This window comes from Lactuca virosa, chromosome 5, assembly GCF_052849685.1.
Source record: "Lactuca virosa cultivar CGN04683 chromosome 5, Lactuca_virosa_CGN04683_v6, whole genome shotgun sequence".
NCBI classification, from domain to species: domain Eukaryota; kingdom Viridiplantae; phylum Streptophyta; class Magnoliopsida; order Asterales; family Asteraceae; genus Lactuca; species Lactuca virosa.
Genome location: NC_136430.1, coordinates 143,226,464 through 143,238,406, shown reverse-complemented (window position 1 = coordinate 143,238,406; position 11,943 = coordinate 143,226,464). Strand labels below are relative to the sequence as shown.

The 11,943-nt window shown below is 45.1% G+C and overlaps 1 protein-coding gene across 1 annotated transcript; it reads right to left on the bottom strand.

The window, feature by feature from the left end:
* Window positions 1–2,078: 2,078 nt before the first annotated feature.
* LOC145115999 (acid phosphatase 1-like) lies at window positions 2,079–3,268 on the bottom strand. The gene is made up of 3 exons (XM_079052365.1): window positions 2,827–3,268; window positions 2,537–2,746; window positions 2,079–2,457 (listed from the first exon to the last, which is right to left on the bottom strand). The coding sequence occupies exons 1-3, from the start codon at window positions 3,240–3,242 to the stop codon at window positions 2,283–2,285; spliced, it is 801 nt and encodes a 266-aa protein (XP_078908491.1). The 5' UTR covers window positions 3,243–3,268; the 3' UTR covers window positions 2,079–2,282.
* Window positions 3,269–11,943: the final 8,675 nt, after the last annotated feature.

The following is an 11,943-nucleotide window of genomic DNA, read 5'->3' as shown; positions in this document are numbered from 1 at the left end:
TGTTCTTTCAGAAAATGGCAGAAAGCAGTAAGCTTCAGATTGAGAAGTTTGATGGGAAAGATTTTGGTTGGTGAAAGATGCAAATTGAAGATTTGCTCGTACAGAAAGACTTGGACGCAGTTTTAGGTGAAAAACCGGAGGCGATGACACAGGCAAACTGGGAGACTTTGGATAAGAAGGCCAAGGCATTTATTAGACTGACGTTGTCAAAGGATGTTTCCTTCAATATTTTGAAGGAGACCTCGGCAAAGGGAATCATAGAGGCATTGTCTAATATGTACGAGAAGCCGTCGGCAGCAAATAAAGTCTTCCTGATTCGGGAACTAGTCAACACGAGGATGAGGGAAGGAAGTTCAGTTACAGTACACATCAACAATTTGAACTCGATTTTTTCCAGACTTGGGTCAGTGGGAATAAAATTTGAGGACGAAGTTCAAGCTTTACTACTGTTATCATCATTACCTGACAGTTGGTCCGGAACAGTTACAGCCGTTACTAGTTCCGCAGGATCGAAAGAGCTCACTTTTGAGGGAATTCGGGATTTAATTCTAGGCGAAGACGTCAGACGAAGAAATTTCGGGGAATCATCAAGTAAACAATTGAATGCGGTCAGAGGTAGAAGAAATAACAGAGGTAGTGGGAGCGGGAACAGGAGAAGGAGTCAGTCGAGGACTCGAAATGATGTGACTTGTTGGAACTGTAAAGAGGTTGGACATTTCAGGAATCAATGTCCAAAAGACAAGAAAGAAGTTAACGTTGCAGTAGACCATTCAGATGATGATGTTTTGATCTGTAGTGTGGAGAGCAATGTGGATTCCTGGGTTATGGATTCGGGTGCTTCATTTCACGCTACCCACATCCGTGAAGCACTGCGGAATCTGAAAGAAGGGGATTTTGGTAAGGTAAGACTGGCGAACGATGAGGTTCTTGATGTGACGAGCATAGGTGACTTAGATCTGAAGACTCCAGTCGGTCCATGGACTTTGAAGGATGTCCGGGTAATTCCAAGTCTGAAGAAACAGTTGATTTCTGTTGGGCAGTTGGATGAACAGGGACACGAGGTTAAGTTCAGGAATGGGCAGTGGAAGGTTGTCAAAGGAAATCTTGTGATAGCTCGTGGACATAAGAGGGGTTCATTATATATGGTCAGTTTACCGTCTGAGGGAGTAACCGTCCCAGTTCAGAAGAAAAACAAAATCCGGTTCATAGAGTCTCGTGGACAGAAGAAGGTTTGCTTTGCAGATGGCAAACCCAGAGTCACAGATCAGATTCAGGTTGAACGTGTTTGGAACGGTTCAGAAAAACCAGTCAAGGGCATTCATAGCAGTGGGAGCATGGGCTTTGTTTCAGCTAGAATACCCAGAACACAGTGGGTTAAGAGAACCAGTATTCCATCTGTAAAAGTCTCTCCAGATTATCTGCTTCACATGGAGAGTGTCGTTTGTTCTCAGGATGTTCCAGGATCGGGCAGTTCATTTCAGTGGGAGCCGGTGGAGACAGAGAACAGGTAAATTGAAGAGAAGGCCGGGTAACTAGGAAGGAGTTAAGATCAAATTTTTTAAAATACAGATGCACAGTTGAAGTACAGGTGAAGATTGTTCTGTGGCTTCAAGTGGGAGATTGTTGAATGTGAAGCCACAATTGTTGAATGTGAAGCCACAATTGTTGAATGTGAAGTTTTTTCAAAGGTTGGCTGAAGACCCGGTTGTATTTTTTTGACTACTTCTGATTTCCATCTCTATATAAGAGATTCATCTGTATTTGTAAAACTTGTATCTAGAGTAACACAGAAAGAGTGCAGATTAGCACCAAGAAATATAAATTCCTAGTTACCGGTGGACGTAGGTCAGAGAAGGACCGAACCACGTTAAATCCCTCGTGTTCATCCTTGTGTTCTTGTTTTTCGTGAGCTGTGTGTATGTTTAGAATCGTGTGTTAAGTGTCTCGATCCTAACAATAAACCCAACCGATTGTGGTTTAAAAGTTTGACTTTAATCTATTTTGCCGGATATTTTCTATATTTTGATCCATAATTAAATTATGTATATATCACTTTGGAATGAAATGAGAACACACTGTTTATTTAACACTATTCTATTAAACAAGTCAAACATACATAATCTTTTATTTAAAATATCAACTTCTCCGTCAACAAACCTACGAAACTTCGAAATATGAAATATGATAATTTTCATATTCGAAAGAATTATTAGAAACCTAGGAAATTAAGCAAATTAATATTAAAACGGAGTTTGGTTGATAGTCTTCAAACATTTGGCTTCTTAACCAATGTAGTACATAGGATCGGGAACTTTAAACGTGCGATCACCGGCGTTGCTTCCAAGTAAATCGCTCCATTGATCGCCCATATTCCCACGAATCTTGTATCCACCCTCCTCCTCCAACTCTTTCCTTTTCTTCGATTTGTACACCACTCCGCTTCCATCCCCAGCTCCTCTGCATATATTACAATTGATTTATAACCAAATATCGATCGATTTAAATGATGTTTTTATCTAACGATATATCGAGTCACCTCAGTATTAGCTTTTCCCACGTCTTATAACCAACTGCTTTCAGATTTTTTATACGGGCTTCCCTGTGAATCTCGTCGGCTCCGGTGAGAAACACAATCTTGAACCCTAATTTTATTAACTCTTTGTACAGTTTAAGAGACCCCGGTATTGCCAATGAAGATGCTTCCTCCACCCAAGCGTTGAACGCTGTCTCGTTCAACGGCATTGCCCTAGTCAAAAAGCATCAAAAACAGATATAAAAACACGATAAATTAAGGATACGATGATTTTGGTTAGTTGTTTTGATTACCCGAAAGCAACTGTGTCACGAGCGTAATACGGGAGATTAGATAGTGTAGTTTCATCAATGTCGAAGACCCAAACGTCATTTCCATCTCCGGTGAGGTTGAGGCCTTTGGCATACTTATAGGCTTCGGCGGCGACCAGATCAACATCCCGACGGTATTGTTTTCCAAGCATGTAATGACCGACATAGTCTTTGCATGCGTGGGGAACTTGGGTCCAGTTCTGCAGGTTGTTGGTCTCCACTGCCAGCCGCCAGCTCAAGCAGTTGAGGTCGGAATGCTTGTGGCCGCTGGATCCGTAGTGTGGCTTCAGCATGTGGATGTAAATGTTTGGAGATGCAGCAGCGGTGGTGGCGATGGTTGAGATCAGAACGAAAAGTAACGTGAAACTGAAATCCATGGCTTTTGCTGGGGGATGCATTAATTAGTAAATAGCAAGTTGTAATTTGTGTTGTAGTAGTGAAGCATATGGGCATATGGCATTGGCTTATATAAGCTCGGTTTGGCCCATCCTACTCTTTTTCAAAATCAACGCTTCATCTGTCACGACTCACGAACACTTACCTTGTTTTTTTAATTGATTATTAATTTCAGTTAACTGAAAATCCAAGAAATAATCATTTGTGATTTTGTGTATTACTTTTATTTTGACTAAAGTACAAATTACACGAATGGTCCTTTAGGTTTTGGTTTTTTCCTTAAAGTAGTCGCTACGGTACTTTTTTCCCTCAAATAGTACCTACGGACGATAAGTTGCACGCGTTTGGTCCTCGAGTTGGATGTTCGTCCATTCCAACATGACTTGCACATGAGGGTATTTATGTCATTTTACCGTAAAGGACCTTTTCTGAACATTTAACTAAATAGTGTTAACCATTAAGGTGGCGGGGTTTAGTTTCAGACACTGACTTTGACACTCTATCTTTTTCCCCAAGAAAACATTTTGACCATCCCCTCTTCTTCAATCGTTTGTTCTTATCGTCGTCTGGCAACATAGTTCAACTAATTCAATGGTGGGTCGCGGAAAATGGTGCTCACATTGTGATCGTTACGTCCACGCTACACCCAACCACATGAGCTACGTAAAGAATATGGTAAGCATAAACCTTGTAATGCTAGGTTTGACGAAATGTTGTACACATGTAATTTTGCTTTCCTCCATCAGTAACATTTTGTTCTTGAATTTTTATCTCAGGTTCTATTTCAAGCTTTTGCATATTCAAGATAAATCATAGGGGTTCGTTGATAGTTTATTTTATTTCCTTCTTTTTATTAGTTTATATTAGATTTTTTAGGTCTTTTTATTTAGTATTGCATTGTATTTTATTTATTTTCTTTATTATGGATCGTATCGGGGACTTTCTATTTTGCATGAGGTATTTTGTAGGGTTTTGGAGCTTGTTGCGGTTATGAATTAGCTTGGAAATGGACTTTGTGGGTTTTCGAGGCGTTATTGGGCTTTACCGATTCATCAAATGAGATTTGGGCTTAAAAAGTTGAAGGCTTGGATGAAGTGGGCTTGTGAAGATGGGTCATGGATTGTTATTTTGGGCTTGGAGCATCCATATTTGAAGCTAGAAGATGATTGGTTAATTTGAATCATGTGGGATATGGAGGGGACCAAGGGAATCTTGGGTAATGGAATGATTAGTGGAGAAGAATGGACCAATAGCATTCCAGCATCACTTGCGAGGGTGGAATCTCAGGCGCGCGGGTACCCGCGCAACAGCACACTTTTGGGCATTTTAGTCATTTTGTTTACCTTTTACCTTGGGGGTTGGATCTTTCAGCAACAACTTCGATTTTCCACCATTGAAGAGCATTAGAGGCGATTTTGGAGCTTGGATACTCATTCTTCTCATCTTTCTAATTAATTGGTAGTTTCTTGATGCAAATACACTTTTGTGATTGTTATTTTGTTGCCATGAGTGGCTAATTTCTCTATTTTGGTTAACTTTGGCTAAAACCCTTGGATGTTTGTGGGTTTTTGAAGGATTCATGCTTAATTCTCATTTATCTTATGTTTATGATTCTAGTTCATATTTCTTATTCTTGTTTAATACTTTTATCATGAGCTTGGTACTTGAATGAGCAATTGTTGGTTTATTTCTTTGGTTTAGCATTGAATCATTGAGTTTACTTAGAACAAGGGCTTTATGATGGTAGAAATCATCTCTAGCTTATGAATCATGACTCCTTTATGGATGTGTAAGCATTGAAATCCTCTAGGAATTGGGGATTCCTTTATCCTTAAGGCTAATCAACTTGTGACAACCCGTTATTTTCAATCTTGTAAAAGTAAACTAAAGTCAACAAAGGTCAAACATATCTAATAAAAGTCAACTTTGTTGTTTTGTAAATTTAATAAAGTTAAATTAATAATGTTGGTACGTATAAACCTTTTAGTAAAGGTGTTGTAGAATTTAGAAGTTAAACCACCCAAAAACTGAGGATTCTCGCATACACCGAAAACCCTCGAATTGGCTTTTCTCCTTGGATCGAAAACGGTTTTCAACCGAAAACCTTCGCATTTCCTTTATTCTCCTCGCACCGCAAACCATTTACGACCGAGAACCTCGGACCGCAAACGTGCGAGACCGAAAGCCCTTCCCAGCAGAAAACCTCCTCGGTGGGTTTCCCTTTTCGGCCGAGAAATCTAAAATATATAGATATTTATTTGACTAAAGCGCCACATATTTTCAGCCATATATATATGTGTAACGGAAAATATACCCTCATTCTTACACTCTTCAACCGAAAATCATCCCATTTTCTCTCAAGAAACACAACCGAAATCACCATCTTTTCTCTTGATTATCATGTGAATATCCTTTGAATTGTAACACCCGATCCCTGGTATGTCTCTAATTCAAGAATGGTATGTATTTTCTCTGGGACTCGACGAGTTGGTGGCCCAACTCGTCGAGTAGAGATGGGATCAGCGGAAAGTTTAAGTGACCTACTCGACGAGTCGGAGACTGACTCGGCGAGTAGGTGTTGTTTGAGTAAAACCCTAAATTGAGGGTTTGCACCCTATTTAAACATCTTATCTCAGCCTCCGTCGCCCTATCACTCTCTTAAGTCTGTATATCGAAACCATAGTCGTTTTGTGTGATCTAAGGCCATTTTGGTGCATTTGGTGGTTTGTGAAGCTTGAGAAGAAGAAAGGAGCTTGAGAGTTCAAGTGGGAGCTTAGAGATCCAGAGATTGTGATCCATTTCCAACTCATTTAAGGTAAAAAGCTCATATCTTCATCTTCCATGTAAATAATCATATCTAGGGCTTGGATCTTGGTATATTTAGGGCTTTCTAAGCCATTTTCGGGTTGTGAAGTGTGATATGAAGTTATGACTTCAGATTTGGGGCCATTGGGGATCTATGGCATAAAGATGCCAACTTTGTTGCCATAAACATCCCATGCATCTTGTAGGCCATCTTTTATGGCTTTTTGAGCCAAGATCCCATGCATGTGCACCAAGTTCGTGACTTTACGTAAAAAAGGGACCCTAGGAGGTCAGATTTATGTTTTGGATGCATTAAGTCCCACTGAAATCGACTATATAGTAATGGACAAGGAGGGACTCGGCGAGTCACTTGGGTGACTCGGCGAGTCGAGACGCTTTTTCCCCAAGAAACGTCTTCTGGAAATGGTTTTGGTTGAGTGGAAGGAACGCTCAGCCTGCTAAGGGTTTGCCTTGGACCTGGAAATCGTGGGACTCGACGAGTACTAGAACAGACTCGACGAGTCCAAGACAATCTCCCAATCTTTGAAGATGGACTCGACGAGTTGTTCATACAACTCGGAGAGTCATAGACTGGACACATTCTTATGAGGGAGATGAACTCGACGAGTTCAAGGATGAACTCGGCGAGTCGGATGAAGATGGTCCCGATGGTTTGAATGAAGGAGAACCCGTCGAGTTCTTGCTAGACTCGACGAGTAGAGTCGGGGTTGGATCGGGTTAGTGAAGTATGGACTCGACGAGTTAGTAGACCAACTCGGCGAGTCAAGTCAACTGGGTGTTGACTTTGTCCAATATTGACTTTGACTGGACTTGAGTTGACCCTGGTTAGGGTTGTATGTTATGTTGATGACTTGAGGGTTGTCGTGTAGGGATTGAGGAGTCGAGGAGAGCCGACCTTCACGCCGAGGACAGTTCCGACACTACACGACATCGACGTGAGTTACCTTCCAGTAGACGTGGGTCTAAGGCACCAAGGCCGGCCCATTAGTAGTTGTTTAGCTGAGATGATTGTCTTTGTGATAATTTTCTGGTCTGCTATTGCTTGATATGCGAGTATGCTAGTTTGCTTGATATGTGACTATGCTAGTTTGCTATGTTATGTGAGATAGTATCAGTAGGAGGGGACTAGTCCCCGAATCGGTCGTTAGGACCAACGGGTAGGTCGGACACCCCAGATATGTCTGACAGCATGATTGAGATATGATATTATGTGTTAGCAGTAGGGGGTGAAATAGTCCCCGTGTTCGGTTGAAAGAACGGAGGGTAGGTCGGCACCCCAGAATAGCCTGATACGGGTCGGTCAGCACCCCAGAATGGCTCGACATGGGTAGGTCAGCACCCCAGAATGGCTTGACATGGGTAGGTCAGCACCCCAAAATCGCTTGACATGGGTAGGGCGGGCGCCCCAGAATTGCCCGACAGTATGTATGTTATGAGATTGTATGGTATGTGGTATGATGGGGGAACTCACTAAGCTTTGTGCTTAAAGTTTTAGTTTTGGTTTCAGGTACCTCTTCGTCTAAGGGGAAGGAGCCGACGGTGTAGCAGCGCATCACACACACACATGGTTTCCGCATTGAGTTTTCTGGGAATGTACTCTGATTTATTTTACTTTTGACGATATGATTTTCAGACATATTGTTAAGTTTCTTCTTACAAATGATATGGCATGGGAAATGTTTTGGTAAACTATGTTGTGAATTACTTAATTAAAAAAGAAATTTTTGGGCTTGAAATTTGGGATGTTACAAGTTGGTATCAGAGCCATAGTTTGAGGGATTCGGACACACCCTCGGGGGTGTTCGGACTCAAACTGAGGGATTAAAGGATTTTTACACGGAAAATGGTTTTCAAAATAAAAATCCGAGTCAAAGAGTTTTGAGAAAGAACAAGGTGTGTGATGCGTGCGACCGGCCGAGCTCAAGTAGGTTTTCCCCAAGATACCCATACTTGTTATGTTATGTCATGTGATATATGATCCTAAGAACTGCATGCTAGACTAGGGCTAAGGATCTAGGAGGATGCCTTGTATGCCTGATATATGATTCTAAAAACTGCATGCTAGACTAGGGCTAAGGATCTGGGAGGATGCCTTGAATGCCTGTTGTATGAGCTGTATGCTAGGACTGTCTAGTCAGCAGTAGGATAGCCCGGTTAGGTTATGCTTGATGTGGTTACTCAATGCACGAATGGTGCTTGCTTTGTGCGATAGGGGTCCTGGCTAACTTTAACTAACTAGTCATCGGATATGTAACAGTATCCGCAAGCTATTTAGGGAAGGGTGGTAGGGACTCCTAGTGCAGCTGATGGGGGAGAGTAGGTCGGAGAGTGCCCTAGGAAAGCCTAGGATGACATTAGTTGGAAAAGGATATTGGTTAAGGGACTTGGCGAAGTTGAGGCAATCCTTGAGGAAAGTACGGATAGATGTGGAAGGTAGTATGGGCCCGTACTACTGGAAGCAGAGGATCCGTACTCAAGTCAGGGAGGGCCGAGATGGAACCAGGAAACTTGGAGAATGTGTGAGACCTCTCGGGGAGTATGTATGATCCTGACGATTGCGTGTTTATTTTCAGTATGGTGGTTACACGACATGGAGCAGGAGGTTCTGGATCAGGATCAGGATCGGGCTCGGGTGCAGGATCCGAGCAGGTTGACGACGGGCTACGCGAGTTCATCGTGTCTGAGATCACGAGAGGTATCCTTGAGTCGACCCCGGTCATTTTCGGGTCGATCAAGGAGGGGATTGTGGAGATGATGGAGGATCGCCTCCGGGCATTCAGGAGTGATATGGCATCTAGCCAGACGGGTACGCGCACACTGTCCTTTAAGGACTTCCGAGGGAGTGGTGCGCCGGACTTTCACAGGGTGAAGGACCCCATTGCTGCCAGGAGATGGATTGCAGACATTGAGTCTGCACAGTTGACGAGCTTCTGCCCGGAAGGGTCGAAGGTCCGCTTTGCTGCGGGATGTTTGAGGGATAGAGCTAGAGATTGGTTTGAGTCGGTTGGCGACTCGTTGGGAGCCCCAGCCGTCGAGGCTATGACTTGGTCAGATTTCGTGACCAGATTCAGGGCTGAGTTTGCGCCGGCTGTGGAGCTTCAGCAGCTGGCCAGGGAGTTTTTGGATATGAGGCAGACGACTGAGACAGTGCCAGAGATCACCGCCAAGTTCAGGGAGAGGGCCTTGTTGGTACCTCAGTATGCGGGGGATGAGGAGATGCGGAAGACCCGCTACCATGATATGTTGAGGGCTGATATTCGGGAGCATGTCAGCTATTCAACCTGCCCGACCCTGGAGTCTATGATTTCCAGGGCGCGGGAGAGGGAGCTCGATTTGTAGCACGTCAGGAAGAGGAAAGTAGAGATTGAGCAGGTGACAGTGGTTTCGGGGAAGAAACCCAAAGGATTCGACGTTATGTCGAAGGGACAGCCAGGCCAGAGCCGCTGCAGGAAATTAGGCAGGCCGCATGAGGGAGCTTGTAGAGCGGGATCATCAGGCTGCTACAAGTGTGGCAAGATGGGGCACTTTGGTAGGGATTGTACTGCCCCCGCCCCCACAATGCAGATGTCAAACCTGATTTGCTTCCATTGCAATCAGAGGGGCCATAAGAAGGCCAACTGCCCTAGATTGACAGCAGTGACAGCGGTGGCGCCGACTCCAGCGACAGCGCGAGTTATGGATGGCCGGAAGGCCAAGGCAGAGGCTCCGGTGGAGCGGAGCCGAGCATTTTAGTTGACAGCCGAGGAGGCACGCACTACACCCGATGTGGTGACGGGTACGATTTCTTTCTTATGCTTCTATGTTATGACGTTGTGATTTTAATATGTTATATGTATGATCTGCTTAGGATCGTTCCATGTGAACGGTATCTCGGTTCAGGTGTTGTTCGATTCGGCTGCTACCCGATCGTTTGTTTCTCTTGCGCTTAGCAAGAAGTTTCCTGAGTCTTCGGGCATGTTGGATTGCCCTATAGAGGTCGGTTGATCCGGCCAAGGTTGAGGCCGTGATGAGGTGGGAGGTCCTGAGGTCTCCATCCGAGATTCGGAGCTTCCTGGGATTGGCAGGCTACTATCGGAGATTCATTCAAGATTTCTCCAAGATAGGTGTGTCCTTGACCAGGCTGACAAGGAAAGCCATGGTCTTTCGCTGGGGGCCTGAGCAGCAGGCTGCGTTTGAGACATTAAGACAGAGATTGTGCGAGGCGCCAATCTTAGCCCTGCCGGAGGGCATGGAGGATTTTGTTGTATACTGCAACGCGTACATCTCAGGTTTGGGCGCGGTATTGATGCAGAGGGGGCATGTTATTGCTTACGCTTCGAGGAATTTGGAGCTGGGGGCTGTTGTTTTCGCCCTCAAGATTTGGCGTCATTACCTCTATGGGGTTCGTTGTACCATTTACACGGACCACAAGAGCCTGAGGTATCTCATAGACCAGCCAAATCTGAATATGATGCAGTGTCGGTGGCTTGATGTGGTGAAGGATTATGATTGTGAAATCCTCTACCACCTGGGGAAGGCCAATGTCGTGGCCGATACACTTAGCCGCAAGGCAGCGCCGAGCAGGGACATCTGTTGAGGATGACAGTTGTGACTCCGCTGTTGGAGCAGATTCGAGAGGCCCAGCAGGAGGCCATGAAGGAGGAACATCGAAAGAGTGAGCGAATTGTGGGTCAGGTTTCCTCCTTCGACTATGATTGCCGGAGATTGTTGACTCTTCACTGTAGGGTGTGGGTCCCTTATCATGGGGGTGTGCACCAAGTATTGATGGCAGAGGCGCACAAATCCAGGTTCTCTATCCATCCCGGGGCGACGAAGATGTACAAGGATCTTCGTCTCGATTATTGGTGGCCCTGTATGAAGAGGGACATAGCCTGGGTTGTGGAGAGGTGTCTGACCTGCAGGAAGGTCAAGGCTGAGCATCAGAGACCTCACGGCAAGGTCCAGCCGTTAGATATCCCGCTATGGAAGTGGGAGGATATTACGATGGACTTCATTACGAAGCTTCCCAGGACCGCGCGTGGAGTGGATTCGATTTGGGTCATCGTTGATCGGTTGACCAAGAGCACCCATTTTATTCCGACTCAGGAGAGTATTTCGGCTGAAAAGTTGGCCGACATCTACATCAGAGAGGTAGTGGCGCGGCACGGGGTGCCAGTTTCAGTGATTTTCGACAGGGATGTGCGGTTCACTTCCAGGTTTTGGAAGAGGTTTCATGACGAGCTGGGTACTCGTCTGCATTTTAGCACCGCCTTTCACCCACAGACGGATGGCCAGAGCGAGCGGACCATCCAGACGCTAGAGGATATGCTGCGGGCGTGTGTTTTAGATTTCGGAGGTAGTTGGGATACTTACCTTCCGTTGGTGGAGTTCTCTTATAATAAAAGTTATCACACGAGCATCGATCGTCCTCCTTTCGAGATGTTATATGGGAGGAAGTGCAGGACCCCGATATGCTGGGGAGAGGTCGGACAGAGAGTCATGGGAAGTACCGAAGTGGTACTCAAGACTACGGAGAGGATCCAGCAGGTTCGGAGCAGGCTTCAGACTGCTCAGAGTCGGCGGAAAAGTTATGCCGGCAAGCGTCGATCGGACCTGGAGTTCCAGGTCGGAGATATGGTGCTCCTAAAGGTGTCGCCTTGGAAGGGAGTCATTCGATTCAGGAAGCGGGGCAAGCTGGGCCCCAGGTATATTGGACCCTTCATGGTTGTAGCCCGGGTGGGCAAGGTGGCATATAGGCTGGATCTGCCAGCCGAGCTCAATCAGATACATAGCACATTTCATGTCTCCCAGTTGCAGAAATGCCTGGTAGACGATTCGGCGGTGGTGCCTTTGGAGGATATTCAGGTTGATGACAGCTTGAACTACATCGAGCGGCCA

Bases quoted from the DNA above. Each gene is read 5' to 3' on its own strand.
- LOC145115999 (XM_079052365.1), bottom strand. From the start codon at position 3,242: ATGCATCCCCCAGCAAAAGCCATGGATTTCAGTTTCACGTTACTTTTC. The intron at 2,747-2,826 runs GTAATCAAAACA...CTTTTTGACTAG, and splicing joins CGTGACACAGTTGCTTTCGG to GGCAATGCCGTTGAACGAGA. The intron at 2,458-2,536 runs GTGACTCGATAT...TAATATATGCAG, and splicing joins TGGGAAAAGCTAATACTGAG to AGGAGCTGGGGATGGAAGCG.